At 38.0% G+C, this 27,916-nt stretch overlaps 1 protein-coding gene across 3 annotated transcripts; it reads left to right on the top strand.

Annotated features, from left to right (window-relative positions):
- Window positions 1–242: 242 nt before the first annotated feature.
- On the top strand, window positions 243–18,311 carry gmeb1 (glucocorticoid modulatory element binding protein 1). Of its 3 annotated transcripts, none has more exons than XM_059350154.1 (10): window positions 243–748; window positions 1,892–2,084; window positions 3,135–3,187; window positions 3,269–3,384; window positions 6,474–6,577; window positions 9,740–9,888; window positions 11,701–11,826; window positions 11,928–12,065; window positions 12,357–12,494; window positions 15,580–18,311. In XM_059350154.1, exons 2-10 carry the CDS (start codon window positions 1,957–1,959, stop codon window positions 16,428–16,430), a joined length of 1,803 nt encoding a protein of 600 aa, XP_059206137.1. In that variant the 5' UTR covers window positions 243–748; window positions 1,892–1,956; the 3' UTR covers window positions 16,431–18,311. The 3 variants fall into 3 exon arrangements, with proteins under 3 accessions (XP_059206137.1, XP_059206138.1, XP_059206136.1); XM_059350155.1 differs by having other exon boundaries at window positions 254–299; window positions 12,372–12,494; XM_059350153.1 differs by having other exon boundaries at window positions 254–299.
- The last annotated feature ends 9,605 nt before the right edge of the window (window positions 18,312–27,916 follow it).

Genomic DNA, 27,916 nt, shown 5'->3' with positions numbered 1-27,916 from the left:
CAAAAACCACATTACAATACAAATAATTCCCACTCATATGAATACAAACAAAACAGAGCCAATCTAGGAGATTTATCTCGATAAATAAAACATTTAGCTAACACAGAAGCTGTCATCAGATATTAAATACTCTTCTCTCTTGTAAATAATAAAGTTACTTTAGTAATAGTCAGAGTTTGGGTTGAATTTTGTCAGGGTTTACAGAGCGTGATATCAGCAGGAAGTCAAAGTGAATCTGCCAAGTGCGCATGCGCCGCAGCTCTCTTCAATCTAGGGCTGCGTTTCTCTTCATAAAAACGGTAAGGACAAGCTGTTTTTACTGTGTGGTTTTAAATATGCTTGGCTGTAAAATGTGAGCCGATCTTACGACACTAGCGAGAGTTGTAGCCGGGGGTTGGGGGTATATTGCGGATGGGGCTCAGCCAGCCAGGCTCGTCCAGAATGGAGGGGCAACGCCGCCGCCGTGCCGTTGTTTGCTGTACGTGCCGCCGCACAGGGAGACGTCATTTTGAGGGGGAGCGGAGAGTTAAAATGCAGAGTTACGAAGGGACGTACGGTTCAGAGACAAGCGGCACGTAACCGTCACACTGTAAATGCAAAGCTTTACCGTCTCGGACAGTATAGTTACCAGTATTTTCCAGGTTGCCACACGTTAAGTTACGCCCTTGTGTTAGCCGTAATGGCTACCGCCGAGCTAGTCTGGAGCTGTGTGGGTCTCCACGGCCAGAAGCAGTCACTGCCCACGGAGGTCTGATAACCCACTTTAACTTTAGGAATAGGAGGCTTTATCTGCAACTAAACGGATGGTTTAAAGTGTAACTGAATGGTCAACTAACCCCGCGGTAGTTAGCATCTATAAACCCCCACAACTGTGACTTCTGTTCCCCAATGCGGAAAACACACAGCACCGTTACATTTTAATGAGAAATATGACAGTTTAAAAAAGGATGAATGGCAGTTGGCATGGATACCAAGCTACCGACAGAGCACCACTTCTGATCATTTACCAGTCCATTTTGTCTTGTAATTAATGTCCTGCTTACCACACCATGAAACAATTGATTTAACATTTTATGTCAAATATTTATGAATAAATAAATGATAAAATAGCGTTCACAGTGGCGAAAAAATTTCGGTCAGTTGAACCATTTTTTCTAAAATACGAAATATTATAACAGGTAGCTTTATGTAGGGCTGGGCAATATATCGATATAAAAGATATATCGATATATTGTTAAAAGTGATATGGAATTAGACCATATCGATTTATCAATATAGTTAAAAAAATTTCTCTCAATATAAATGCTGCCCTTACTAGGGTTTGTCATATTTAGTTATTTTGTAATGTTCGTTATTCTTTTCCCATATAAATATATTTATTTTGAAAAAAGATTACAATATATATCGCAATATTTTAACACAAAGTGAGAGCAAATGTTCAGTCAAAGTCATATATGACATGTCACAAGTAGTTTTATTAAAACCGTTTAAAAAAAAATAAATAAATCAAAGCTCCATAAAGTGCACATTTAAATAAAAAAATATATTTATATGAAAAAAGAATAAAGAACATTTACAAAAGAACTAAATATGACAAACCCTAGTCAGGGCAGCATTTATATATAAAGCTTGCCTGGATCAAGTATCACAGCTCAAATTTGAACTATATCAATATATGCAATATGGTCTAATTCCATATCACATTTAAAAATATATATATTTTATATCGATATATCGCCCAGCCCTAGTTTCTTGGTTTTAAATTTTATTTTGAAAGTAACTTTGACATTGACTTTTTTTTGTACTTTTTTACTTTAAAAACAAATTTGAATCCCTGTATCTTGACACCTTTGATATTCCTTGTTGTTTATTTATTTATTTACATTTTAAGATGAACAAACTCCTGGACAGCTGTCATATGAAAGCAGCCCTCCTCTGCAGTCTCCTCTGAGTGTGATGGCGACCACCGACGAGGTCACAGTGTCCATGGCGGAGGTGGTGATGGTGAAGGATATCGGTGAAGGAGACAGCGATGATCCTAATAAGACTCAGGTCATCCTGCAGCTCCAGCCAGTCCCCACTGGGTATGTACTGAAGCCAGGCCAGGATGTGGACTGAATACAATTCAGTTTACTGCAAAACAATGTAACACAACAAACACAGTTACAGGGAAACCAGATGATCAGCTCTGAATATGTTTTCATTTCAATGGGATAGAGGCTTTCTCGACGTAGATACTATGGTACTAGCTAGCCAGTATTATTATATTATACCATGGAGATATGTGAACAAATTGTCTTCTTTACAGAGATGAATCAGCTGAAACATAACTTTATACCTCTTCTCCACTACATTTTGAGTATATTTTAAATATACGATTTTATGTAGGATATATACGATTTATATATATACGATTTATAGTGACTTTTTTTTAAATTAAATTTTATAACAATATATTAAGTAATTTAATGAGCCTTACCTTTACAAAGTTAAAAAACTGCTTACATAATGCATCAATAAAAATCACCAACAATATATATGGAATATATATATATATATATATTTAAATATACTAATCTGAGTGAGTGCAAGTACTTTTACTTTTGATACTTTAATTACATTTTCTTATACTTTTGTACTTTTACTTCAGAAAGTTTTGAATGCAGGACTTTTACTTGTAGTGGAGTAATTTTACAGTTCGGTATTACTACATCTACTTAAATAAGGGATCTGAATACTCCTTCTACCACTGGCGACTAATGCAATATATTAATATTACATTTATAACGTCATTCAAGCTAGTGGAAACGAAAAATTGAATAAAAAAAGAATAGAAGAAGTATAAATTGTAATAGTCAAAATGATACCAATAAAAAAATTCACTTTTAGTAACTTTGAAGCTACAACCAAAATGAAATATGCTTCAGTTATGCTACAGTTTATTCAAAAACGACATTACAATGGAAATAATTCCAAATGATAACACTTATATAAATACAAACGGAACAGAGCCAATCTAGGAGATTTATCTCAATGAATAAAACATTTAATGAACACAGAAGCTGTCGTCAGATATGAAATACTCTTCTCTCTTGCAAATAATAAAGTAACATGACAAATTGTCTTCTTTACAGAGATGAATCAGCTGAAACAGATGCAGCTGTCATGACTGTTGAAGCACAACCAGGTAGGAGTTTTAATGGCGCTTACATTTTGCACAATATGTATGCACCTCACATTTAACTGGTGTGTCTTTTCATCTTTTTAGAACAAACTGATGGAGATGACGTTGAAATTGGCTGTCCCATAACATGCGGCGACTGTAAAGCGGTGTTGCTAGTGAAGAAGTTTGTGTGCCCAGGCATCAACGTCAAATGTGTGAAGGTTGGTATTCAACATTGAAGCAAAATCAAAATCACAACAGCAGCAGAGATTCACAATTCCTCATGTAAAGCTAATCCATATTTTCAGTGAAAATGGATTGTCATATTAACCCATTTAGGCCTAAAACGCCTGGAAAAAATGCCTGTAAAACCTCTGGGCGATTTTGAAAGAACCCCCTAAAACCTGAAGTTTTTCTGGAAATTCAACAGAAGATTTTTCAGCCTCTGTAGCAGATAGAAATGAAATTCAAAAAGTATTTGAGAGCTTATACCCGTGGCTTTCATGAGAAGTTTATTTGTCCAAACCTTCAATAAAGTTTTTTAAAAAATCAACAAACTCAGCAAATGTTACATTTGACTGAATAAAAATCCTATGCATAATACTAATACATGCCCATTAGCAAGATGCAAACATGATATGACCATTGGAAGAAATAGATGTAGTTCTCATTAGCCTACTGTAATAATAATAAAAAAAAAATAATACATTTTATCTACATTGCACTTTTCAGGGTACTCAACGACGTATAAAGTAATATAAGACATAAACAGTCTTGATTTCTTATATCATCATCACAATCAATTAGTATTATTATTGTTATTATCTCCAGATGGCCACAAATCTGTCTGTTCTTCGGTGAAAATATGCCGTCTAAAAACATATTCCTCATCCATAAATCCCGGTCGATTGGTTCCGAGGGTTCAAAGTCCGGATCAGCAATAAAATCATAGGCGCTGTTTTCATCAAAATCGCTTCCGTCACTTACTTCTAATCTCCCTCCGCTATAGTCGTCTTCCGCCATGATGTCAAAGTTCTGGAAAAGTCCTATGTTGCATTGCGACACTCCCGCATGTATTCTGATCATGATTCTGACCGAAAAAAGGTGGAAAAAAACTACAAATACTACAAAACAACGTATCCGCTGTCCCGGCTTTAATGGTAGAATAACGCAACAGCGCTCCCGGTTTAATGGTAGAAATGCGATAATGCTTTCCCGGCTTAAATGGGTTAAATGTTACAAATGGTTGCTACCAAACATTACTGCACATAGCTAAATAGGAACTAGGTCATTCAATAGTCAGTCACTCAGCAGGATATAAACATGTGCTATTCCTGCTCCCAGAATAACTACACTGAACTACCTATTTATTTATTTCCTCTTTATGTAAGTATCAAATAGCATTATGCTGATATAGGGTTGGCATGTGCAAACTGCATACACAACTTCATCAAGTTCATGCACATAGTGGAGCAGCACATCGCCACATGATGGAAAAAAACATTGTTCTCTTGATGTTTTCTGATGAAAGTTTGTCATTTGGTGCACCCCTTGTAGTATTTCCTGTTGATACAAAATGGTAAAGACCAACATTCCTTTATTCCAGCTGTCATTATTTATTTATAATATATTTTACAGAAGTAGTACAACCCAATTCTCAAAAAGTTTGGATGCTGTAAAATGGAAATTAAAAAAATTAATAAATCAGAATGCATTAAGTTAAGTTATATTGTCTTTTACTGTTTCAAACTGAATATATGTCACAAAGGATTAGCAAATTACTGCATTCATGTCCCATAATTTTTTGGAGTTGGTTGTATACGACGATGATTCTCACATAGGGTCCCGTAACATGTAATGTATTCGTAAAATAATTATCAATTAATGACTATAGCTTGCATTTATTTTATGTTTACTCACTCCATCATTAATTATTTACACAAACTATTAACCTTTTTACAACTACTTTTGTTATAGGCCTGTCATATTTGAGCCACAGGCTAGGCTGTTTTTAATTATGTTTTTCATGTATTTCTATATTATGTGTGTTTATTATTTTTCTACTTTAAAAAAAAAAATCTGAATTCAATTTTTACTGGCCTGTACTTCTTCAAATGAAGCCCTATTCACATGCCACTAGTATCACCAGGAGACCTTGTGATTTACAACCTCTGTGTTTGGGAAAGATGGAAGGTCATTTGAGGCGGCATTTTTACGAGACAAACTCCTGACATGGCAGATTCACAGTACGGCTGGGCGATATGGACCAAAAGTCATATCCCAATATATTTTGGCTGAATATCGTTATACGATATATATATATCCCAATATTTTTATCATAAAGTGAGAGCAAATGTTCAGTCAAAGTCAAATATGACATGTCACAAGTAGTTTGATTGAAACTTTTTATTAAAGTGAACATAAATACTGTATAACAGGAGTACCTTTTTAAAAAAAAAATCAAAGCTCCATAAAGTGCACATTTAAAAAAAAAAAAAAAAATCTTCAATAAAAATAGCCTATGAAATAAAATAGGCCAATCTTTTTCTGAAATAAATATATTTATGGTAGAAAAGAATAACGAACATTACAAAAGAACTAAATATGACAAACCATAGTAAGGGCAGCATTTATATATAAAGAAAGAAAAACATTTGAACTATATCGACATATGCGATATGGTCTAATTCCATATCACATTTAAAAATATATTGATATATTTTTTATATCAATATATCGCCCAGCCCTAATTCACAGGGATGACAGACGACCTCCACAACTGATACAAATGACTAGAGGTCCTCAGGTAATACTAGTCCTGTGCTAATAGGGGTTTAAGTGTATTGTATTAAATACATAGGCTAGGTCAAAGTATTCAAAGGAACATATATGAGGATTCCCCATTATAGTTTCTAACTTCTAAAGGATCCTTGGCTGAAAAAAGGAGTGAAAACCTCTATTCTATGGTTTCCACTTCTAACACAATGATATATTCACTTCATCACCAGTCAGTAGTCACTACTGCACAGCACTTGACTGACTCCCACGGCTACCTCTTATGTAATGCACAGTTCTACAGCACATAACATCCCTTCAGCATAGAAGATTAATCACTGCGTGATGATGTGAAAAAAAGATACTGCCACGATTTCACAGTATGCCTGTTCCTTTTTTTAGAATTAAAGTTCCAGTATCAGCAATGCAAGACACATGAAGTACAGTATGTCAGTTTGTATTAAGTCTTTTTGTGGCCTATATGTTGCACTGTATGACCTCGATTTGCTCTCTTTACCCATTTTCTCTCCACTAGTATGAAGACCAGCTCATCAGCCCAAAGCAGTTTGTGCACATTTCTGGAAAAGCCACTCTGAAAGATTGGAAAAGAGCCATCAGGATGGGTGGAATCATGTTAAGGTGAGGGGACATATGTTTGCATTAATGAGCCCGAAGTCACATTTCAATATTCAGAGTTCTGCTTGGATGCACGACACTTTAATTCATGACGGTCTGCATGCAAATTCCTACATGCTGTGGATGTAATGAGCAGAGATATGACTCAGACCTCAAATAAATAGCCAAAATGATCATAAGATCAAATCTTCTGTGTAGCTTTATATAAATGAACTAACTCGACATTATTCCATCTCCTGAGCTGTAAATGAGGTGATAATAATCCCTCTTGGCTTTTCATCAAACCTCCTGTCTCTTTGACTGGTGGAAATGTTCAGTGTATTCTGAAAAAGCTATCATATCAATTGGGCAAATCTCTATGGCAATAACATGTGTCTTATTACAGAAAAATGTTATCCATGCAGCTATTCCAATAATTATTTTATTTAGAAATACACTGCTCTGATTGTATAGTGGGGTGCTTGTATCATGTGCTTTTTCCTTTTCCTTTTCCTTTTATCTGTTCTAGACAGATATCTGGTCCAAGACTTCCTCTTTCATGCACCGGTCATTGTTTAGTCCGATTAGCAAGAAGGGTTAATAGCAGGGTCCAGACAATATTTTGGCACACTATGCTTCAGTATATAAAAGTAGATAAATTATTAAAAAAAGAAGAGCTAATAAAAAGCCAAATTGTTGTGAGATGATAACCGATGGGTTCTAAGATTGTGTTTGTGTGCCTCTTTGCCGTTTACCTGCATGCAACCAAAGCTCACTCAAATGTGGTAAATACTTTTTGGTACACAAACGGAAATGGTAATACTTGCCAACATTTTGCCTTAAGATTCTGCATTCAAATGCAGATATTTGTGTAAAGACTACTTTCAAATAAGTAGAATTAGTGTGTTTTCATTCCTGCCTTGTTTGGTTCTATTTAATTGAAACTTAGTGAAGTTTTCCCCTTGGTGTGGTGTTGGGACAACAAAGCTTCATGAAGCATTTGCTTTATTTTTTGACCCCACTAGATGGCGGTCTTGGATTGTATTATATTGTATTTGAGTGTTTTTTCAGCTCTTTGTTGAACAAAGAGCGCCATCTCTTGGGTTTCGTAAAGTAAGCAAATGCTTCATGAAGCTTCGTTGTCCCAGCACTAGCAATCACCCTAGGGTGCAGACCAAAACAACCAAACTTAGACCGCCTTGACGAGATCCTGTTACAAACAACCCTTGGTACGCTTCAGTATGGTTTGTTAGTGCTTCGAACGTGATCTGAACTCAGGCACCAGCTGTCGCCCGCAAGTTTGAGCTAAAAGGTGTCAAGAGAATGGCATAGCAATATTTCTCTCACACTGCAAAAAAGTGTTGTCTAAAAACACTAGATCTGAGGGAAATGATCTTGCTGCATGGACAGATCATTTCACTTGACAATATTTCTTAAATTAAGATTATTAAATCTAGAAATAAGCATGTTGAACGCTTAAAATTAGAAATTAACTCTTAAAAAAAGATAAATTAAATTTGCAAGCAGCGATGTACTGGCCCGAGCAGAGTGCACTGCAGATTATTTGTTTCTTACCAAAAAAAAAAACCCTTTAGATTTAGAAGTGTTGGATAATTTATCTTGTTTTAAGAGTTAATTTCTTGTTTTAAGTGTTCAACATGCTTATTTCTAGATTTAATAATCTTAATTTAAGAAATCTTGCCAAGTGAAATGATCTGTCCATGCAGCAAGATCATTTCCCTCAGATTTAGTGTTTTTATCTTGTTTTTAGACACACCTTTTTTGCAGTGCACAGTAATATACGCAAGTCCAGAATACAGGACCTTCTTCCTGTTAGGGCTGTTATTGTAACTGCAATACTGCTTCATTACGCCACAGGGTTTGCTTCCCCCTCTTACACTTGCACATGTTAGACTTCTTGCTCTGTGTTTAAAGACGGGTTGGGTGGGTTGCCGACATCACCGCAGACCCCTGATGCCTTTAATCGTAAAAGCGCAGGGATGTCTTTCTTTTTCACCACAGTCACAAAAACTCTGTACCATCACAGCCCTACTTCCTGTATTTACTTTCTTGCGCTCTTACCCAAACACATCTGACCAATAAGCATAACTGAATGTCCTCACACGGTTTGTAGTGATGCATGCCGGTGTGCTTTGAGTTTTCTTTGTGTGAAAAGAAACCATACCAAAACAACAAGTAGCACCTACATTAAACAAAAATGGGAAAGGGATACTAGTAGTCATATTACGGAGGAAATTTGGATGAAATATTGGAATTTAATATTGGAAAATAACAGGCTGGACCTCCTGAAGAGTGTTTGGCTGGAAGAGTCTCAGCAGATTCTTGACCACACCAGTTCAGCAGTCACATCACTCAGGTTCTTCCAGTTGTTGGAGAAAGTGTGGCTCCCAGGAGCCAAATTATTATCACTTGTTCTGGGTCTGTCCGAATGTAAATGCTTTCTGGCGTAAGATCTATACAGAATTGGTGACAATTTTCGCAACAAACATTGCTTTTAATTGGGATGAGTTTCTTTTTGGGCTTCTGCACTCTACATCCTCAAATAAAAACAACTTTTTGTCATACTGAGTGTAGCTGCTAAAACGGCTATAACAAGGAAATGGCTTAAGCTAGACAGCCATCTATAGACGAGTAGTATGACATCATCTATGAAATTTTTGTAATGGAAAAAATCGCTTTTTCTGTGAGGCTTCAAAAAGCAAAATTTGAGGAAATCTGGGAGAAATGGAGATTGTACATCGCCCTGAAACGCCCGTTTTTTGTTTAATATTATGTAACTTTCATTTTTTTTTTTTTTTACATTTTTTAAATCTGTTTTACTACTTGCTGTAGATGGAAACACCCCCAATGTAAATATCTGAAAATATGGATCACAGTGTCAATTATCATAACGGTGATCACGGTTGTATTGTGCTATTGAATTGTGATTCTAAATAAAGACAAAATGTAAAAAAAAAGAAAAGAAACCATACCAGAGAAAACACTCCAAATTTGCCAACTCATCAAAAGATTTGGACTGAATGAACTATAGTTGTGGAAATGCCTTCAGTGTCAAATGCATGTGCAGCTCAGAAAATAACATCTCAGGTTGGTCATTTCTAAAGGAAGCAGATACTTTGGTTGATTTGGTTTAGTTTGAAACCTTTCCTCATTTTATCTCTCCAGAAAAATGATGGATTCAGGTCAACTTGACTTTTACCAGCACAGCACTCTGTGCACCAACACCTGCCGCAGCACCAAGTTTGACCTTTTAATCAACAACACACGGTTCCCTCCTGACGGCTCTGGACTGACCACGCCCACGTCTTCTCAAGGTGAGAGCACACCAAGATCATGGCTTTACCAACACCACATTACTCTCTGTCTGCTTTAGCTATTTTATGTCAAATTAAGTCCTATACTCAATATGTTGAAAGCAAAAAACACATTTATTTTGAAGCAGATTAGAACTGCATTTGTCCTAAGTAGAAAGGTATTATGGGATTCTTATCAATGAAAAGGGAACATTTTAATTATCCAGGCTATGTGATCAGTAGGGCTGGGCGATATGGACCAAAAGTCATATCCCGATATATTTAGGTTGAATATCCAAACCTAAATATATATATATTTAGTTTGGGAAAGTAAAACATAGTTTATCTCATTTATTTGGATTTACGTGTGTGTGTGTGTGTGTGTGTGTGTGTGTGTGTGTATATATAATGTCATTTTTCCTATGCATATTTTCTTTTTATTAGTTTTCAGTTGTATTGTTTTTTAAAGCATTTAAGCTTTTTAGCTTTTAGTAGGTTGGGAAAGTAAAACATAGTTTATCTCATTTATTTGGATTTACACACACACACACACACACACACATATATATATATATATATATATATATATGTGTGTGTGTGTATAATGTCATTTTTTCTATGCATATTTTCTTTTTAGTTTTCAGTTGTATTTGTATTTAAAAAAAAAATATCTTAATTTATGTTTGCTGTTTCACAAAGCATGCATTACCTGACTCTGTGGCATTGCGCCATGACTCTAGACTTGCTGCATTCTTCTAGCTGATGAAGGAAATGCTTCACCATGTCAGACTTCCTTCCCTGCATTAAATTCTTTTCACAGTGATTGAAGCTACCTGCACCACTCCGGTGTTTATTTAGAGCGTAGTTTCACTTGTAAGCCCCAGGTCTGCTTCACAATATTATAACACCACACAGGTTTGTTGATGTAAGCAATGGTAACTGACTGGTGTACTACAGTTGAAATACAATTTTTGTGGCTCTCTCTGAACAGCTTTTTATTTTATTTTATTTTCAATTTTGCTGAGGTATGAAAATCTATTTCCACACACATGAAATAAGTGTTTTGGAAGCTCTGCATTAAAAAGAAGCTCCGATTAAAGTCCGATCCCCACTGGACGTGTTTTTAGAAGCGCTTTTAACGTCTGTCACTCCTGCGTCTCACAGATCAAACAGGATTTAATTCTATTAAATGTATAAATCCCCACTGAGTGTAAGAGACTCCATGTGGTGTGTTTTTTACGCATTAAATCTATTTTTGTGGTGTTTAGGGAAGTTTTTTCATGGACAGCTGCTGTATGTGTTTTGAAGTTATTATAAGACTCCCGGTCTGTTTGTGTTCAATGAAGCCCACATAAAAACTATTCAGTAAATCAGTAAATTTCTGCTGTCAGTCAGCCTGGTGACAGTAGTTAAGTCAAAGTCAAATAAAAATGACATGTCACAAGTAGTTTTATTGAAACCATTTATTTAAGTGAACATAAATACTGTATGACAACAGGAGTACCTTTAAAAAAAAAAAAAAAATCAAAGCTCTATAAAGTGCAAATTTAAATAAAAAAAATATCTTAAATAAAAATAGCCGATTCAATAAAATAGGCCAATCTTTTTCTGAAATAAAAACATTGATGAGAAAAATAATAACGAACATCACAAAAGAACTAAATATGAAAAACCCTAGTAAGGGCAGCATTTATATATAAAGAAAGAAAAACATTTGAACTATATCGACATATGCGATATGGTCTAATTCCATATCATCGATATATTTTTGTATCGATATATCGCCCAGCCCTAGTTACTAGCATGACACATGCTCTCTTGTGCAAATTGCAGCTCAGGTGGCTTTGGGTAATGGCGGCACAGCAGGAGAGGACCGGGTGGAGGTTCTGAGCGGGAAGATGGACTGGATAACAAGCTCACTGGAGGCTGCAGACAAGAAGGAGTCTAATGAGATCTCAGGTTGCAGAGAGCACACATCTGAACAATTCATCTCACAATATTGTAATTTGACCAGAAACACAGAGCACACCAGTGACTGAGACATACGTGTGTGTTCACAGAGGACACGCTGAACTTCTGGAAGGGCATCGCTGATGTGGGTTTGCTGGGTGAAGTGGTGACCAACATCAGTACAGAGCTGCTGGAGCTGCTGAACGGCGTGCAGCAGCGCAGGGAGCCGGCTGCCTTACAGGACACAGGTACGCAATAGATGTGTTCGGCTGTTGGAACGCTTCATCCAAACAGACCATATATGTAGCACGTAGGGCTCGCTCCGAGGTGCATGAACAAGACACAAACGGAAAGAAGGAACAAATTCAGCTGCTGTTGGAAGCTGATGGAACCAACATCAGAAAGCTTTAAGAGGGCTCGCTGTTGGTTTGTGTAACAATAACGACCGAATGCGGAATAATTCATTGTTTACAGCTGAATTTGTTCCTCCTTTCTGACTGACCAAGTGACCCTTTGATTGATTGCCGCACTGATCCCAGATTCCTGTCTGGTAGAGGTGGCGGTGCTCAGTAACCTCGCCCAGGTGTTCGGCCTGCTCGACTCGGTCAAGAAGACGCTGGAAAGGAGGAGGCAGCAGACGGATCCCAGCCAGGAGCAAATCCTCAGCACGCTCACCAGTGAGTACACAACACAGACAGGGTTCCACTTCAGGAAATACCACACTGATTCTCTTCAAGGGATGCTTCAGATTTTTTGGAAGTGGGGCGTATTCTGCCCTACAAAGTCTAACTGCAGTAACTACACAAAGGGTAAAACTGAGAAAAACTGCTTTAACCCTCTGGAGTCTCCAAAAGCTCCAAAGCATGACTTCTTCATCACATCCAGACTAGAAAACAAAGCAGCGTGGAGCCCTACTGTAAATTTACCTCTAAAGTTCTGGCTGGAAACTCCACGTTTCAGTTTGATGATGATATACCAAGTAAAACTGGAGACAAGGTCAAATATATTTTGTATAAAATGATAGAACTGGATGTAACCCTCTTATATGTTAGATTTGCAACCTTTGTTCACATTTGTAACATTTACATTTTTTTATTGCGCATGATAGTGTTTTGAAAGTAAAAAAAAGATTCACATTTTATGTTGGACTAAAGGACTAAAAAATAAACAAAATGACCAAAAAAGACACAAAATTACTAAAAAAAAGACACAAAATGACCAAAAAAGACATATAAATACACAAAATGAGTAAAAAAAAATACACAAAATGACCAAAAAAGACATATAAATACACAAAATGAGTCAAAAAAATACACAAAATGACCAAAAAAACCCACAGAAGACACAAAATTACAAAAAAAGACAAGAAATTACTAAAAAAAAGACACAAAATGACTTACAAAGACACAAAAAGATATGAAAAGGATTCAAAAATGGACAAAATAGCCCAAGACTCCATAGAGTTAAAGTTTTGTAACGTTTTTTAACTAGCCAGCCAAATGGGTTATCTGTAGCAAAGTCATATGACACTTATTTCTACATGTTTCGATGATGTAATTTTTATGCTAAAAAATCATGATGATTTATTTGACCTTTGACCCCAAAAATGTAGTTACTGCATTGCTATAATAGGTCCTAACAGTAATGCAAAAACAGAGTGCAGTAACTACAATTTTGTTGTCTTCTTCCAGCTTTTATATTTTGTTTTCAGTGAATAAACATTTTCAAATTGATTTCGTTATCAGTGTATTTAAGTGTTTAACAACTCTATTCAAATATTTGCATATTTTAGACTTAATATTATAAAGAAATGATATATTTTAGTCTTAATATAATTTTAGCTCACTTTTTTACTTCATCACTATCTAGATAATAATTTCGCTATCAAATAAACTTATAATTTCTATTATTTTTATGTTTAAATTAGTATATATATATCCAAAGCAGACCGTGCAATAACTGCTTGGTTTTGAGTTGGATTTTGTGTTTTTTATATAATTATTTTTCTGAAATCAAGCAAAATTGAAATCTAAAACTTTGTCACAAGATAAAACCGACATCAAGGAGTTCATTTTTAGTTATAACTCAATTTTGACCAAAAATGTAGTTACTGCAGTTAGACTTTGTAGAAGCAGGCAGGACACTGAAGCTAAGAATATATTTCTGTGGAAATGTATTTATCTAACAGTTTCAGAGAGTTTTTGCTGCTGTCACATTTTAAACACTGTAGCCTTGTTTTTCACTGCAGTATATAAATCCTGCACTCCATGGAAGCAACGCAATCATGGCTTTAAGTAGGAACAACTCAAAATTACTTTTGTGCAGTGTAACACACTTATAATACAATAAATCATCCGACATTTCGTTGGTAATTTATTTTCCAAATATTGCCATAAAGGCAAGGCAAGGCAGCTTTATTTATATTGCATATTTCATACACAATTGCAATTCAAAGTGTTTTACAGAGAAAAGTGAGTTAAATATGAATAAAAAGAAAGCTAAAGGACAAAAATGTGTAGTATAACTTTTCTTTCACTTATTCAATTCAATTATTACTTGTTGTGTGTCGGGTCTGTTACACATTTTGAACAGCTATCAAGGATAATCAGCTCCGTGCACACACACAAATTCACTTCCTGATCTTGCAGAATATAGAAATGGATTATATTAACAATCCAGGCATCTCCCCTCTGAGTTTTAGGCTGACAGTTTGATCTTCTCAGTGTCGAGCTACAGCTCACAGGCGGGCCTCATAACCCTCACCAATTGCAAGTTAAACTTGATTGCAAAGAAATCTTGATTTAATCATTTCATATTTACAATTTAAAATTAATAAAAACAACAATGGTGCAGATAAAAGGTACACAGATTAAAAGACAATCTAAATTTCAGTTATAATTATAATATATATATAATATAATGTAATTTCAAGTTACAGTGCATAATTACGTTTTATATATATATATTATATATGTATATGTGTGTATATATATATATGTGTATAATATGTATATATGTATATATATATATATATATATATACACACACACACACACACACACACACATATATATGTATATATATATATGTGTGTGTATGTATATATGCGTGTATATATATATATGTATATATATATATGTGTGTGTGTGTATATGTATATATATGTGTGTGTATATATATGTGTGTATATATATGTATATGTATGTATATATATGTGTGTATATATATGTATATGTATAACCACTTACTGTGATTTATTTGGTTTTCAGTGCAAGAACAGCAGACCAACATTAATAGCAAGAAGTAATTTTGTTCATTTTTACACTGCACTTTAAAGATTTCATGCTCAAATGCATGTACTTGTACTGAGGGCCACTTCAAGTGAGGGACGGGTGCGGGCCTAACAGCCCCCGGGCCTCCAGTTCATTTTTCATTTATCCTTTATTTATTTTCCTGAGGAATCATTGAGGGCAACCCCTCATTTGCAATGATGTCGAGAGTACAGAGAAAACACGAAACAGAGTACAAAGAAAACACGAAACAGAGTACAGAGAAAACATGAAACAGAGTACAGGGATGGGCCTCCAGTTGCCCATCCCTGGTTTAGACCAATGCTTTGTGAATAAAATCCAAGCGAACTTAGCACATGGCCATAAAACTTTGTACTTTGTTTCCAGGTAGATGCAGCAGAAAAACTGAAAGCAGTTTTTTAAGTTGCCCATCCCTGACTTCGATGCTAACTGTGTTTTGTGCTCTGTGTAGACCTGGAGCTGCAGTTGGAGGAACAGAGGAAGCAGCAGCAGGTGCGGGCTCTCCTGTCCTGCCCGCAGCCCGCCAAAAACAAAACTCCCACCAAGCGGCAGACCAAGCGGCCTCGCCTCCAGAGGCCCGCCTCCACCACCACCCTCCTCACCTCCCCCATCAGCCAGCAGGCCACCCTGCAGCCCCAGCAGTTCACCGTTCTCTCCCCCATCTCTCTGTCCTCCGTGGGCCAGCCATTCACCGTGGCGGGCCTGCCCATCGCCTCCCTGGCCCAGTCCTCCAACACGGTCACCCTGCTCCCCGCCGGCTCACAGCTCTTCACCCGCTACATGGTGGCCGGGGACGGAAAGACGGACACCATAACCTTGCACCCGTCCTCGGGCCTCACGCTGTTGGGCACCACCATGCAAGACTCCAGCCAGTTGGGCACGATGGTGAGCCCCGTAGAGCTGCTGCAGCTGAGCCAGCAGGCTGGCGGCGCGGAGGTGGTGCCCATCGAAGGCCAGGTGATGGACGGCACCATGCTGGTGCAGCAGGAGGTGATGCAGGGCGAGGTGGAGGCCGGCCAGGAGCACACGGTCATCGAGATCAACCCGGCTCCGATGGAGCAGGGGGTGGGGGTGATGGAGCTGCAGCTGAGCGGGGACTCGGGCAGAGACGGGACCACCATGATGGTCCAGAGCGGGATGGAGGTGACCATGGCCGCAGGGGGGGAGGAGACGCAGTGCCAAATGCAGGAGGAGCAGACTGAGGGGGTTGAGGGGCTGCAGCTGGACGCCAGCGGACAGTTGTCAGGTGTACAGATAGTGGTGATAGAAGAGAATACTCAGGAAGAAAACAAGGTCAAATGAGACGCACCTCTTACTTTATCCAGCAGAGCAGGTATGGACTCAGACTGAAACTGTAAATACACAGAATTTCCAAATCCACAAATTGCCTTGGCCTAAGACCAAGCTCTAGGGGTAGCCATTTTTTCTTTTTTGGTGTGTGTATGTATGTGTGCGTGTGTGTGTGTGCGTTTGTATGTGTGTGTGTGTGTGTGTGTGTGTGTGTGTGTGTACATGCTCCAACTTGTTGATTTTTAGTTTTGTATTTAAAGAATGCCTCTGGTTTTTTACAACTTAGGTCAGATGTTTGTAATTTTGGCTCTCATTTCTAGCTGTAATAATAACACCGTACTAACAAAGTCAAACATTGAGATGTGCTAACTTTTCAGTATTTCCAAACAGAAGTCAGACAGGCCAATACAAGTCATTAGACACTCAGACAGGCTTTATACAAATCTTCAGATAAACAGATAAATCTGTTGTGTTTTCCTGTACAATAATAAACCTTTTCAGTGTGCTCACTTTCAGTTTTACCTCGAAATAAAAAGGGGTATATCAGAGTTTCCTGGACCTGTAACAGTATGATTATTCAAAAAGAGCTGAAGAATGATTAAATAACATTTCAGACGATCATAACCTTAAACTTAGAAAAAGCGTTTTGCCTGGATAATCTTTCTTAGGTTATTGGGTTTTTTTCCCATTTGTGAAACAGTTGAAAAAAAGCTTTCTATGATGTTTGTTCTAAGTAACTAACTAAGTAAATAAGCAACTAAGTTCTTTTAGTCCTATTGAGAACAGGAGGAATGGTGCACTTCAGCCCCTTGTGACCGAAAAGAGTATTACAACAACAAACACCAAGGCTGCATTCACAAGATCTGGCAGTGCAGCAGAAACGCCAGCATTCTCCAGATCATAAATGTGGAGATCATAAAAACAATCTGACATTATACGAGCATTGTGAAGAAAAAAAGTCGACCTGTGCTTCGTCCTGCAGCTAATCACGGCACACAAACAAACTAAACCCAAAACTTTTCACAGATGGAAAAAAACCTAGAAAAACAATCCTGGCAAAACTTTGTTTCACCTATTCTTAAGTCATAAACACAGTAAAGAAAACAGTTGAAAACAGATGAAAAAGGGCCTCTCAGGGCTTCCGTATGGTTTAAGACTACACAGTCACACAGAGGGAACTCTTGGGCTGTGTGATGTGGCCAGACTCTTCTATCCTGATATATATCATCTTGATAATAATGTATATCACGATACAGTATATACATGTTCACTCCCACATGCAACTATAGAATGCCATATTGCTATTCCGCCCCTGGTTTTTCATACTGATGGAAACAATATATGAACTATTTATGATACACATTTTTATATTGTTTTACCCTACAAATTGCCATATTGCCCAGCCCTAAGAACCCCCTGATTAAGTTAATAAGGCTAAACTGTTCACAGTTTCCAGCCTGTCTATATAAAACTAGAGCTGAAACAATTATTCGATTAATTGAACAAGAATCGATTATTAAATTAATCGTCAACTATTTTGATAATCTAATAATTGGTTCGAGCAGTTTTTTTAAGACAATAAGTCCAAATCCTCTGATTTCAGGGTCACTTCTGGTTTCTTTGTTCCTTTATGACAATAAACTGAATATCTCTTTGGTTTGTGGACAAAACAAGAGATTTGAGGACGTCATCTTGTGGTTTTGGAAACACTGATTGATATTTGTCAACATTTTATTGACCAATCAACTAATCAATTAATCGTTAAAATAATCGACAGATTCATCGATAATGAATATAATCGTTAGTTGCAGCTCTACAGTATATACATTTTCACTCCCACATGCAACATCAGAATTGCCATCAGCCACTTATTTTTCTTTCTGATAGAAACAATATTTAAACTATTTATGATACACATTTTTATATTGTTTTACCCTACAAATTGCCATATCGCCCACCCCTAAGAACCCCCTGATTAAGTTAATAAGGCTAAACTGTTTATAGTTTCCAGCCTGTCTCGTTGTCTGACTGCTTGTTTCTTGCCTCCTCAATGAAGAAATGTTACTTTGTTCCCAGATCTCACTACTAACCTCAGCACAATGTCATCAAAACCAACAGAAACAGCCAAAACTACAAAAATACCTCAGTTGTAATTATATGGAATTATCATTCAAGCCTCCACGAACAACCAGAGGACATGAGAATGCACTGCAAATGTAAAGTCAACATGCAGGGCTTTAACGGTGCTGAGGATCCATCAGTCCTGACTGACTCAGTAGCAGCAGGCCGCGCGTCACGGCCCTCTGCTGTTGATCAGACTTCTTACCAGAAACAGTGTTGGTGTTATTGAGGCTGGGATGATTTGCACTGTCTGTTGTGTCGTAGTGTCGCATCCAAGCTGTATTGTTTTTGCACTGTGTGACGTCCTTTTAGGACTACAGGAAGATGTTTGCAACAATGCCTGCTCTCTAAACATTTCTTTAGAATTTGGTCACACTGTGTGGCAGAGTGTTTTTTTTTGTTTTGTTATGTGCATAGTTCAATGGAAACAGACTGAAAATGAATTGCTTATGCACTTATTCTCTCAGTGGTTTCTTACTGCTTGATTTCACTCACAAACTCCATTCATCTTCTTTATTGTGCTCATCTATGGCTTTATCTCAGTATGATAGATAGTGTGAGCTACTGGGCTGATTGTTTAAGTCAATATATAAAAAAAAACCCATATATACTTAATGTCAAACTTGGTATGCCTGTATTTTACACTTGTAAAGTAGTGTCATATTTATTAGTTTATAAAACTTGGGTCTCTGTTTAAGGTGCAAACTTGGAATAATTTATGCTCTTGGCTGTAGCTCACTTCAGCAAAGACCTGTGCATTTCCATTAATTTAATTTAACAGATGAGGGTATTTGCATACTGACTTTGTAATGTGTTTTAATATCAGATTAAACCTCTGAATTCCAGGAGATTTTGGTTGAAATTTGTCAACTTCCTATGCATTTATTTCTGTCTCTGTTTAGCATCTTTCAGTCTGTCCTTACATCACATGCATGGCTCCTTTTTCTCCACACAAACTTGGCTATCAGTCAGATTTTTCATTTTATTTTAATTAACAAAGTATAAAGCTGCCAGGAACCCAAAATATAAACAAAAGACACAGGTGTCTTTGGTAATGTACCATTTTTTTTTTTTTTACCATTTATACACACAAAACCAGCAGAAAAAATAATAAATAATTACACTACAAAACCGTCTATTTGCACATAAATTAAAAATAGTAACAGTTTTCATTGTAGAAAGAAAATTCACATTTTAAAAATGGTCTAGAAAGATAAATGGCACACTGTGAAAGCTCCTATGATTTAAATTTCAATTGGCTTTCTCAGCTTGTCTACATATCATATATAAATAAAGTTATTACTGTAAATAAAACGTATTTTCAATAAATAGATGGACTCCAAATGGTTAAAACAGAAAAAAAAACAAATGTGAGTGGTTGTTTGAGTGTTTCACCACCAGAGAGCGCTGTGTGCTCACTGCAGCGCAGGCTCTAGCTGGAGATGAGGGTTACAGCTACATTAATACATGGAAATAGTCTGCTGCTGTAATCTTTGACTTCTCCATGTGTCAGGCTTATTGCAATATACGGTGTAATCTGCACCGTCATGGGTGCTGTCTGTGATGGGCAGGCCTCTCTAGAGGCTGAGCCGTGCTGACAGGGCACCAGGGCTCGCTGGTTATTACATTTCCCTCTCGTAGCCCCTAATACTCCCAGACAGGCTGTATTAAGGGAAAGGCATACGGATTTTTGGTTATACAAGCGCAAAAAACAGGCACATACACAAACCAGAGGGGCTGAAATAGACACCTAGATGAACTGATTGTAGAGCACAAAAAGGAAACATCCTGGCATCATCGGCTGAATGTGAAGCCGCTGGGGGGCTAGTTGAGGGCTAAGAGGTTGAGAAACTGAACCACAGGGGTTATTGTGCGGTGTAAGGGGGACAGGATATGCAGTCCGAGTAAATTACTGAGGTGTTTCAAAGGCTGCGGATTGTGTTACTTCACATGTTGCGCGCGAAGACAAAGACAACAGGAGCAGCAGAAGCATCTGTTACACGTCGGAAATGTGTCAAAGACTCCTGAGGGGTGAAAGGCTGTTAAAAGAGAGGCCAGCACGGCTGACATTTTGTCGGTATCACCTTGGATGTTGCAGGTTTAGCTGAGAATAGATACACGAGCGTGACATCTTGTAGTTGGTGTATCTCACAGGAAGGACCACTTCGAGCACTATCTATAGCATCGCAGGAGGGAAACAGGCTCATAAACAAACTCTGTCTTCACACTCCAGCAGATTAAACATAAACGCTTGGCGTAAAAATGAAGTGACAGACACAGTGATAAGTAAGCATTTCAGCTGGTTTTGAATTAAGTTCTTCACATTTTTCAGGTTCATTTGCATACATCTGCATATTGTTTTCTTTACATGCTGACTCAAAGCTAGCCTGCTAATCAACTGGGGTTGTTAAGTCAAGTTTATTTACAAAGCACATTTCATACGGCATACATACATAACATAATTTATAATATATAAACATGTATAAATATAATATCACCGTACTAACAAAGTGAATCTTATATATATATATATATACACATACACACACAAGATGTGATATATGATATATTGTACCGCAGTATATTTGCATATAAATACTTGACTATACAAGATGTACATACAATATATACTATACTAAGACTATAAGAATATGTATATTCCTGCATAGTCAGCATCTTTGAGTATCTTTAAAAGTGCTTTATAAATCAGACACTGATAAGTAAGCGTGTCAGCTGGTTTTGAATTAAGTTCTTTACATTTTCTACAGGTTCATTTGCATACGTCTGCATATTGTTTTCTTTATATGCTCACTCAAAGCCAGCCTGCTAATCAACTGGGGTTGTTAAGTCAAGTCAAATTTATTTATATAGCACATTTCATATGGCAGGCGTAAACTCAATGTGCTTAAAGTAAAAATCATACATGACAGAAATATACGATATACATACACTACACATTGCATTAACATTATATATAAAACATAAAATAAACCTTAAAATCATGTGATGCATACATAAAAACATAAGACAGCATAAAAAAATGAGGTAAGAGTAGGGTAAGGAACAACAACAGTACTGCTTTTAAAATAAATTTGATAAAATTGCATGTAATACGTTCAAATGAATTTGAATGCAGCTGATACCCATAAATGGTGTAATGTTTGAGTCTGAGATAGTGAGCTTTGACTGTCATAAAAGCAATTAACATCCAACTCTGGTCAGAGAGTTTGTTACCGTTCAGTACAGTCTATATATTTTCCTGTGCAGTGTCATAAAACTGCACTTTGTCTCTTAAGTTGGCACTCAGACGAGTCTTTGTAATTGGTGTCATGCGATTGGTCCAATCAACTCATTCTCACTCCAAGCTTGTCAGATATGGATGCCCTAGGTACCCCAACAGCATCAGCATGGGTCGCACTGGGCTTCCCATTAACGCTAAAGTAAACCCATGTGGGTATCATTTTAGACCAGAGTCAGAGCAACAAGAGTGAAAGGGGACTTTTAGGAAGGTGGCTGGATGAGTGGCTGAGCCAGGAGACTGGAGTCTGTGTCCCATGTCAATGTTGTTGTCTTAATGTAACCTGTTAATTAACTTCCATACATAGTAGGAACCCAGCATTCATTGGGGCAGTTTGCAGCCGAGTGCAAAGCAGTTAGGATGAGAGTCAGCACCTCCAAATCTGAGACCATGGTTCTCTGCCGGAAAACGGTGGACTGCCCCCTCTGGGTGGGGAGAGGTACTGCCTCAAGTGAAGGAGTTCCAGTATCTCGGGGTCTTGTTCAGCAATGAGGGTAGAACGTAGCTTGAGATGGACAGGCGGTTTGGTGCGGCGTCAGTGATGCTGGCGTTGTACTGGACCGGTGTGATGAAGAAGGAGCTGAACCTGAAGGCAAAGCTCTCGATTTACCGGTCCATCTATGTTCCAACCCTCATTTATGGTCATGAGCTTTGGGTAGTGACCGAAAGAACGAGATTGCGGATACAAGCGGCTGAAATGAGCTTCCTCCGTAGGGTGGCTGGGCTCAGTCTTAGAGATAGGGGGAGGAGCTCAGACATCTGGAGGGAGCTCGGAGTCGAGCCACTGCTCGTTCGCGTCGAAAGGAGCCAGTTGAGGTGGTTTGGGCATCTGGTAAGGATCCTCCCGGGCGCCTCCCGTTAGAGGAGTTCCGGGCACGTCCAACTGGTAGGAGGCCACGGGGAAGACCCAGAACACGGTGGAGGGATTATATCTAGTGTTGGGACAACGAAGCTTCGTGAAGCATTTGCTTACTTTAGGGAACCCAAGAGATGGCGCTCTTTGTTCAACAAAGAGCTGAAAACACACTCAAATACCATTGCTTAAGCCTTTATTTTAAGCCAAGACCAACATCTAGTGGGGTCAAAAAATAAAGCAAATGCTTCATGACGCTTCGTTGTCCCAACACTAATTATATCTCTCGCCTGGCCTGGGAACGCCCCGAGGTCCCCCGGGAGGAGCTGGACGATGTGGCTGGGGAGAGAGACGTCTGGAATGCCCTGCTTAGTTTGCTGCCACCGCGACCCGGCCCCGGATAAGCAGGATGAAAAAGTATGGATGGACATACTAGGTATGTCATGTTCTGTATTATCTATGTCACTGTCTGTCAGTTACGCAAGCGCAAGTATGGAACTAGTCGTTCTCACAGTGCTACTTAGTAGCCAGCAAGCTAATGGCTCAACACACTAGCAAACATGCTAGCACTAGTTAAAGTGTTAACATTAGGGCTGCCCTCGACTAAAGAAATTCTCAGTTGACTAAGACCAAAGAAACTTTTATTAGCCATATTGCTTTCTTTCAATGTCACTAAAAGTTCTTCACAACAAAGTCACAACAGTTTGAATTCTCATTTGGGTCTGACTTTTAGTTCTGTGGCTTACTGGCTTTGTTGACTGAAAAGAGCTGCCTCTGAATTGGTTTGGTTTACCAGCTATGATTAAGAAAAGTGGAGAAGGGCCCAACATTGGTCTTGCCTGGGGCCTCCAAATCCAAACCCCCCTGGCAGTCCCTGTACAGTTGACGTGGCTCAGCTCATGTGTTGTGCCTCTGCTGCCTCACTTGGTTTGCAGCTGGTGAGCCTCAGATTAGTTTTGCTTGTAGAGTAAGGCAGCTGCAGACAGCCTCATGTTTGTTGGTCATTTTGGCCTCCACGTATGTGTAGACCAGAATACTTCCACACACTGGCTGTCAGATGCTTCACTGTGGTGATTTTCTGAACTGGACAACTTTGCTTGTTAAAGTTATATTATTTATTTGCTTAGTTTACAGATAGATATGTTGCACTGATACATTTTAAATTGAAACAGGCCATTTCAGTTTATTTTCCCACATTCTAACTACAATTAGAATTCTGAAAGACGCCCGTATCATCTTTAATATCTGTGAGTTGATATAAATAGTTAATTGTGATGGATAATGACCTAATAACCTGACCTTTGACATCTTCACAAACCTTTTTAGAAGTAGGAATTTAACACAGGAGCCTCGCATTAAATTAAATGCAGCTATAATATTATTTACTCCTGTGGTTTTTCTTTTGTGAGATGTCGAAATGTCTGCTGTGTAAAAAGGTCTAATACTTGGTGCAACTGACACAAATCAAGCTTATAATAGTTTTGGATTTCTCATTAGTTTTAGTTTTAATTTTGTTGTGATTTTTTTTTTCAAATTCAGTTAGTTTTAATTAGTTTTTATTTTTTGGAAAATGCTTAGTTTTTGTCTAGTTTTTATTAGTTTTAGTTTTTTGAAATGGGGTATTTGTTGGGTGCGAGATTCAAAAATGTCACAATAAATGTTGCCTTTATTTCCTTTGTCTGATCCATCTCAGCCCCAATAAGTTTATTAAGTCATAAAACCAAATAGATGAAATAGATTTCATATCAACCAAAAAGGTTTACGTATGAAAAAAGTTGACAAAGATGAAAACGAAGGACATTTTCACTATAATTTTTGTTTTTTTTAGTTTCAACCTCATACAGTTTCAGTTAGTTAATGTTTTTTTTTTATTCTTGTTGTTATTTCTATTTCAGTTAATGAAAATGTTTTTTCAATTCTAGTTTTCGTTATTTTGTTAGTTTTCGTTAGGGGTGTGCATTGGCACTGCCCTCACAATTCGATTCGATTACGATTCACCAGGTAACGATTCGATTCAATTCGATTCTACGATGCATTGCGATGCATCACAATTATACTGCACACAACAAGGGACATTTTTCGTCAGTCATGAGGCAATACAAGCAGTCAGATAGGCCTAATAACAATAGATTTTATTGGCTATATTTTGAAAAGATGGCAAAATGAATCTCCTGCCTGAGTTCATCTAAGAGTAAGGAAAGAGAAATGCCTCCTTCTGCCATAAAAAAGGAACCTGCTGAGGTGAAATTTACATTAGCTAAATGTGAGCCCTTGTTCCTGAGGTAGGGAAGAAGTTAGTGCTATCCCACCTAGCTAGCTATCGCTAGTTTTCATGAGCAAAAATGTAACGTTAAGGAGTCGACTTTAAATAGGCAAATACAATGGTAATTACCTATCAATAGTACTTTCTATAAAAACGTAAATGTTAAGTTCTGTCAAATACTACCACATACTTCAGTCACAACATATCAAAACAGCTTGTCCCGCTAGCTTACCTGTGCTGCACATCAACACATGGCTCATTAGAATATTCAAATTAGCCATGTGTTGATGCGCACCCTTCTCGAAGGATGGGGAGTGGGTCGGGTCAGCCTTGTGTTTACTGGAACTTTGACAGGGGCGCAAAGGCCACCTTGGCCGTAAATTGAAAATTTTTTCACAGGGCATCAAGGCCAGAGTGTGGGGAATTCCCACCCTGTCCCCCACAACTTTCCACTGGAGGACAGGAAATAAACATAATCGATTATGGCACTTTGCCGCATCCATGCTGAATCGTGCATGCCCCGCATTGCGATGCATAGCCGAATCGATTATTGTTGACACCACTAGTTTTCGTTAACTATAGTAACCTTGACACAAATACAGAAAAACATTGGTATTAATTTGCAGTCATATTTCTAGCCAGCTAATAAATTGAATTTCAATATTCACTCTCTTTTTAGCACTGTTTTGGTCTCCACCGACCTCTGAGAAAAAAAAATATCAGTCTCTTCAGCTGGTAAATGCTTCACTATGTTCCACCAGTTTTTGCTAACTTTGTTTGGCTGTCTTTTGGTGCTGGGCAGGGAGCACACATGCAGTTTATTCTAGCTTTTCCTGCAGATGCCTGCTGCGTCTGGGACTGAGGCAAATGAGACTGGATTCTCTGTTAAAAACAACAACACAATGAGCCAAAAGAGCTGAGGGGAACTACAGAGTTGGATGATTCCCCGAGTATCTTCATAATGAGTGACACCTTGCACATTAAAGGTAATAATTTGATCTGTTCATAGGCAAGACTAAAGAGTCTACAGCCATGCCAATGGCTCTGTGAGACAGTGGACGCAGCTGTACTTTTAGCTTAATGCTGACACTCACACCATGACAATGCTAATGGTGATACAAGTTAACCCCTTAGCACTCTGACTGGGCTTTTTGAAGATTTCTTTCTTTCAGCGGCTGTAACAGTCTCAGTTTTAAGCCTACAGAGGAGAAAAACTGTCACAGCCATTTAGAAAGGGGTATATATGAGCATATATTTATTTCATAATGGTGTAAATCCTTATACACTTTAATAATTTTAATTAATTGATTTTTTAAATCATAGATTTATGACTACACACTTGACACACAGTGCTGTGCTGCAGATTCCAAGCTTTCAGATGGTGTAACACTTATATGTGGCATATATTGTTGATTTGCTATTTCCCTCTAAAAAAAATCAATCGCCCACAACCCCCAATTCTCTATAAAGTGGGGTGGAATGCTGAGGGGTCAAATATTATTGGGTTTTGGATTGTTGGTTGGTTGGTCAGCAATCAGAAAGCGTACCCTCTGGGACTTACTATAACATTTTATAGATGAAACAATTCATTATAAAGATTGATGATAATAATTCATTGCAGCCCTAATTTAAACAATAGGAAAAAAGAAGTTTGGATTGTTACCGAGGCCTTTTTTAGTGTGACCGAGCAGCTCTTTAAAGCCTAACTAAGCAGGATTTAAACCTTTCTTATCAGTCTTAAGTGCCAATTATAGAGAAGCAGTGAAGGCTTGAGCTGCTGCCAATAGATTTTATAGACCATGTTCACCTCTACTTTTATTCCCTGTAGGAAACAGTTTACTGATGTAACATTACACAATTTCCGAGTGGAAATGTAGACAGCTGCTCCTCTCTGCCTCTTGGGCTTGCCACATCCCAAGGTTGGAAGCAGCAGCTGTAGGGCAGGGTGAGGCAGGTGTCTGTGGAATTTGAAGAGCAAAAACCTTTGCCACTGTCAAGTAAAAGAAAACAAGTCTGATGCCCCACTAGTGGCCCAGAGAGGGTGAAATATTCCTTACACCCTACAGCTAAAAGATGTGCTGTGCATGTTGCTATTCTCAGAGCCTTATCAGTATTGAAAATGTGAATGTAATTCATGGTAAGTGTTCATTTTGTAGTTTTGATCATTATTTCTATCTTATGATGACACTCTACTCATCCATAATAATAATGATAATAATAATAATAATTACTAAGTTTTTCACCGGACACTCTGTGCTCAGAGTGCTTGTTGTAAACAAACAGAGATCGCTAAGTGAACACCTCCTGGAGCAGCAGCACATGCACACTGTACTGCTACAGAGCTAACTGTAGCTAACTGCCGTTAAGAAGAGTAAGAAGGAGTTGGTGGATTTGTCTCTAGTCGCTTTCTTGAAAATAGTTGCTTAGGGGGTCTGAAAAGTTGCTAAATTCAGCAACAAAGTCGCTAAATTGGCAACACTGCTTAAAGACCCTGCTCTTCCACAGGGATGAAAAAAGTCCAGACAAAAGCCGGCTCCGGACTGCTCGTATTCGAATTAGGGGCGTTTCGGTGAGTGAGACCCGCCTCATTCCGGGTATTGCCCAGTAGTGGAAAGCATCAAAATGTACTTAAAGTATTAAAAGTAGGGCCGGGGATTTAACGCGTTAATTAAGATTAATTAATTACACAAAAATTAACGTGTTAAAAAAAGTGACGCAGTTTAATCACACTTATTTTTGCACCGCGGAACGTTTCTCACTGGATGAATTTCAGGCGGACCGATTATACTGGAGCACCAACTAGCGTACATGAGTTCAGACAACAACAAACCACAGTGAACATGAAGGAAGAAGCTGATGAGACCGCTTTGGTTGGCCCCGTGGATGATGGGACATTTTGTTACAAAAACCAACGGATGGAAGCGTCGATAAGAGCAAGGTTGTGTTGCTATGCAACAAGGAAT

This window comes from Centropristis striata, chromosome 14 (genome assembly GCF_030273125.1).
Source record: "Centropristis striata isolate RG_2023a ecotype Rhode Island chromosome 14, C.striata_1.0, whole genome shotgun sequence".
In the NCBI taxonomy this organism is placed as follows: domain Eukaryota; kingdom Metazoa; phylum Chordata; class Actinopteri; order Perciformes; family Serranidae; genus Centropristis; species Centropristis striata.
Note: the sequence above shows the minus strand (reverse complement) of the source record. Positions and strands in the feature narration are given on the sequence as shown.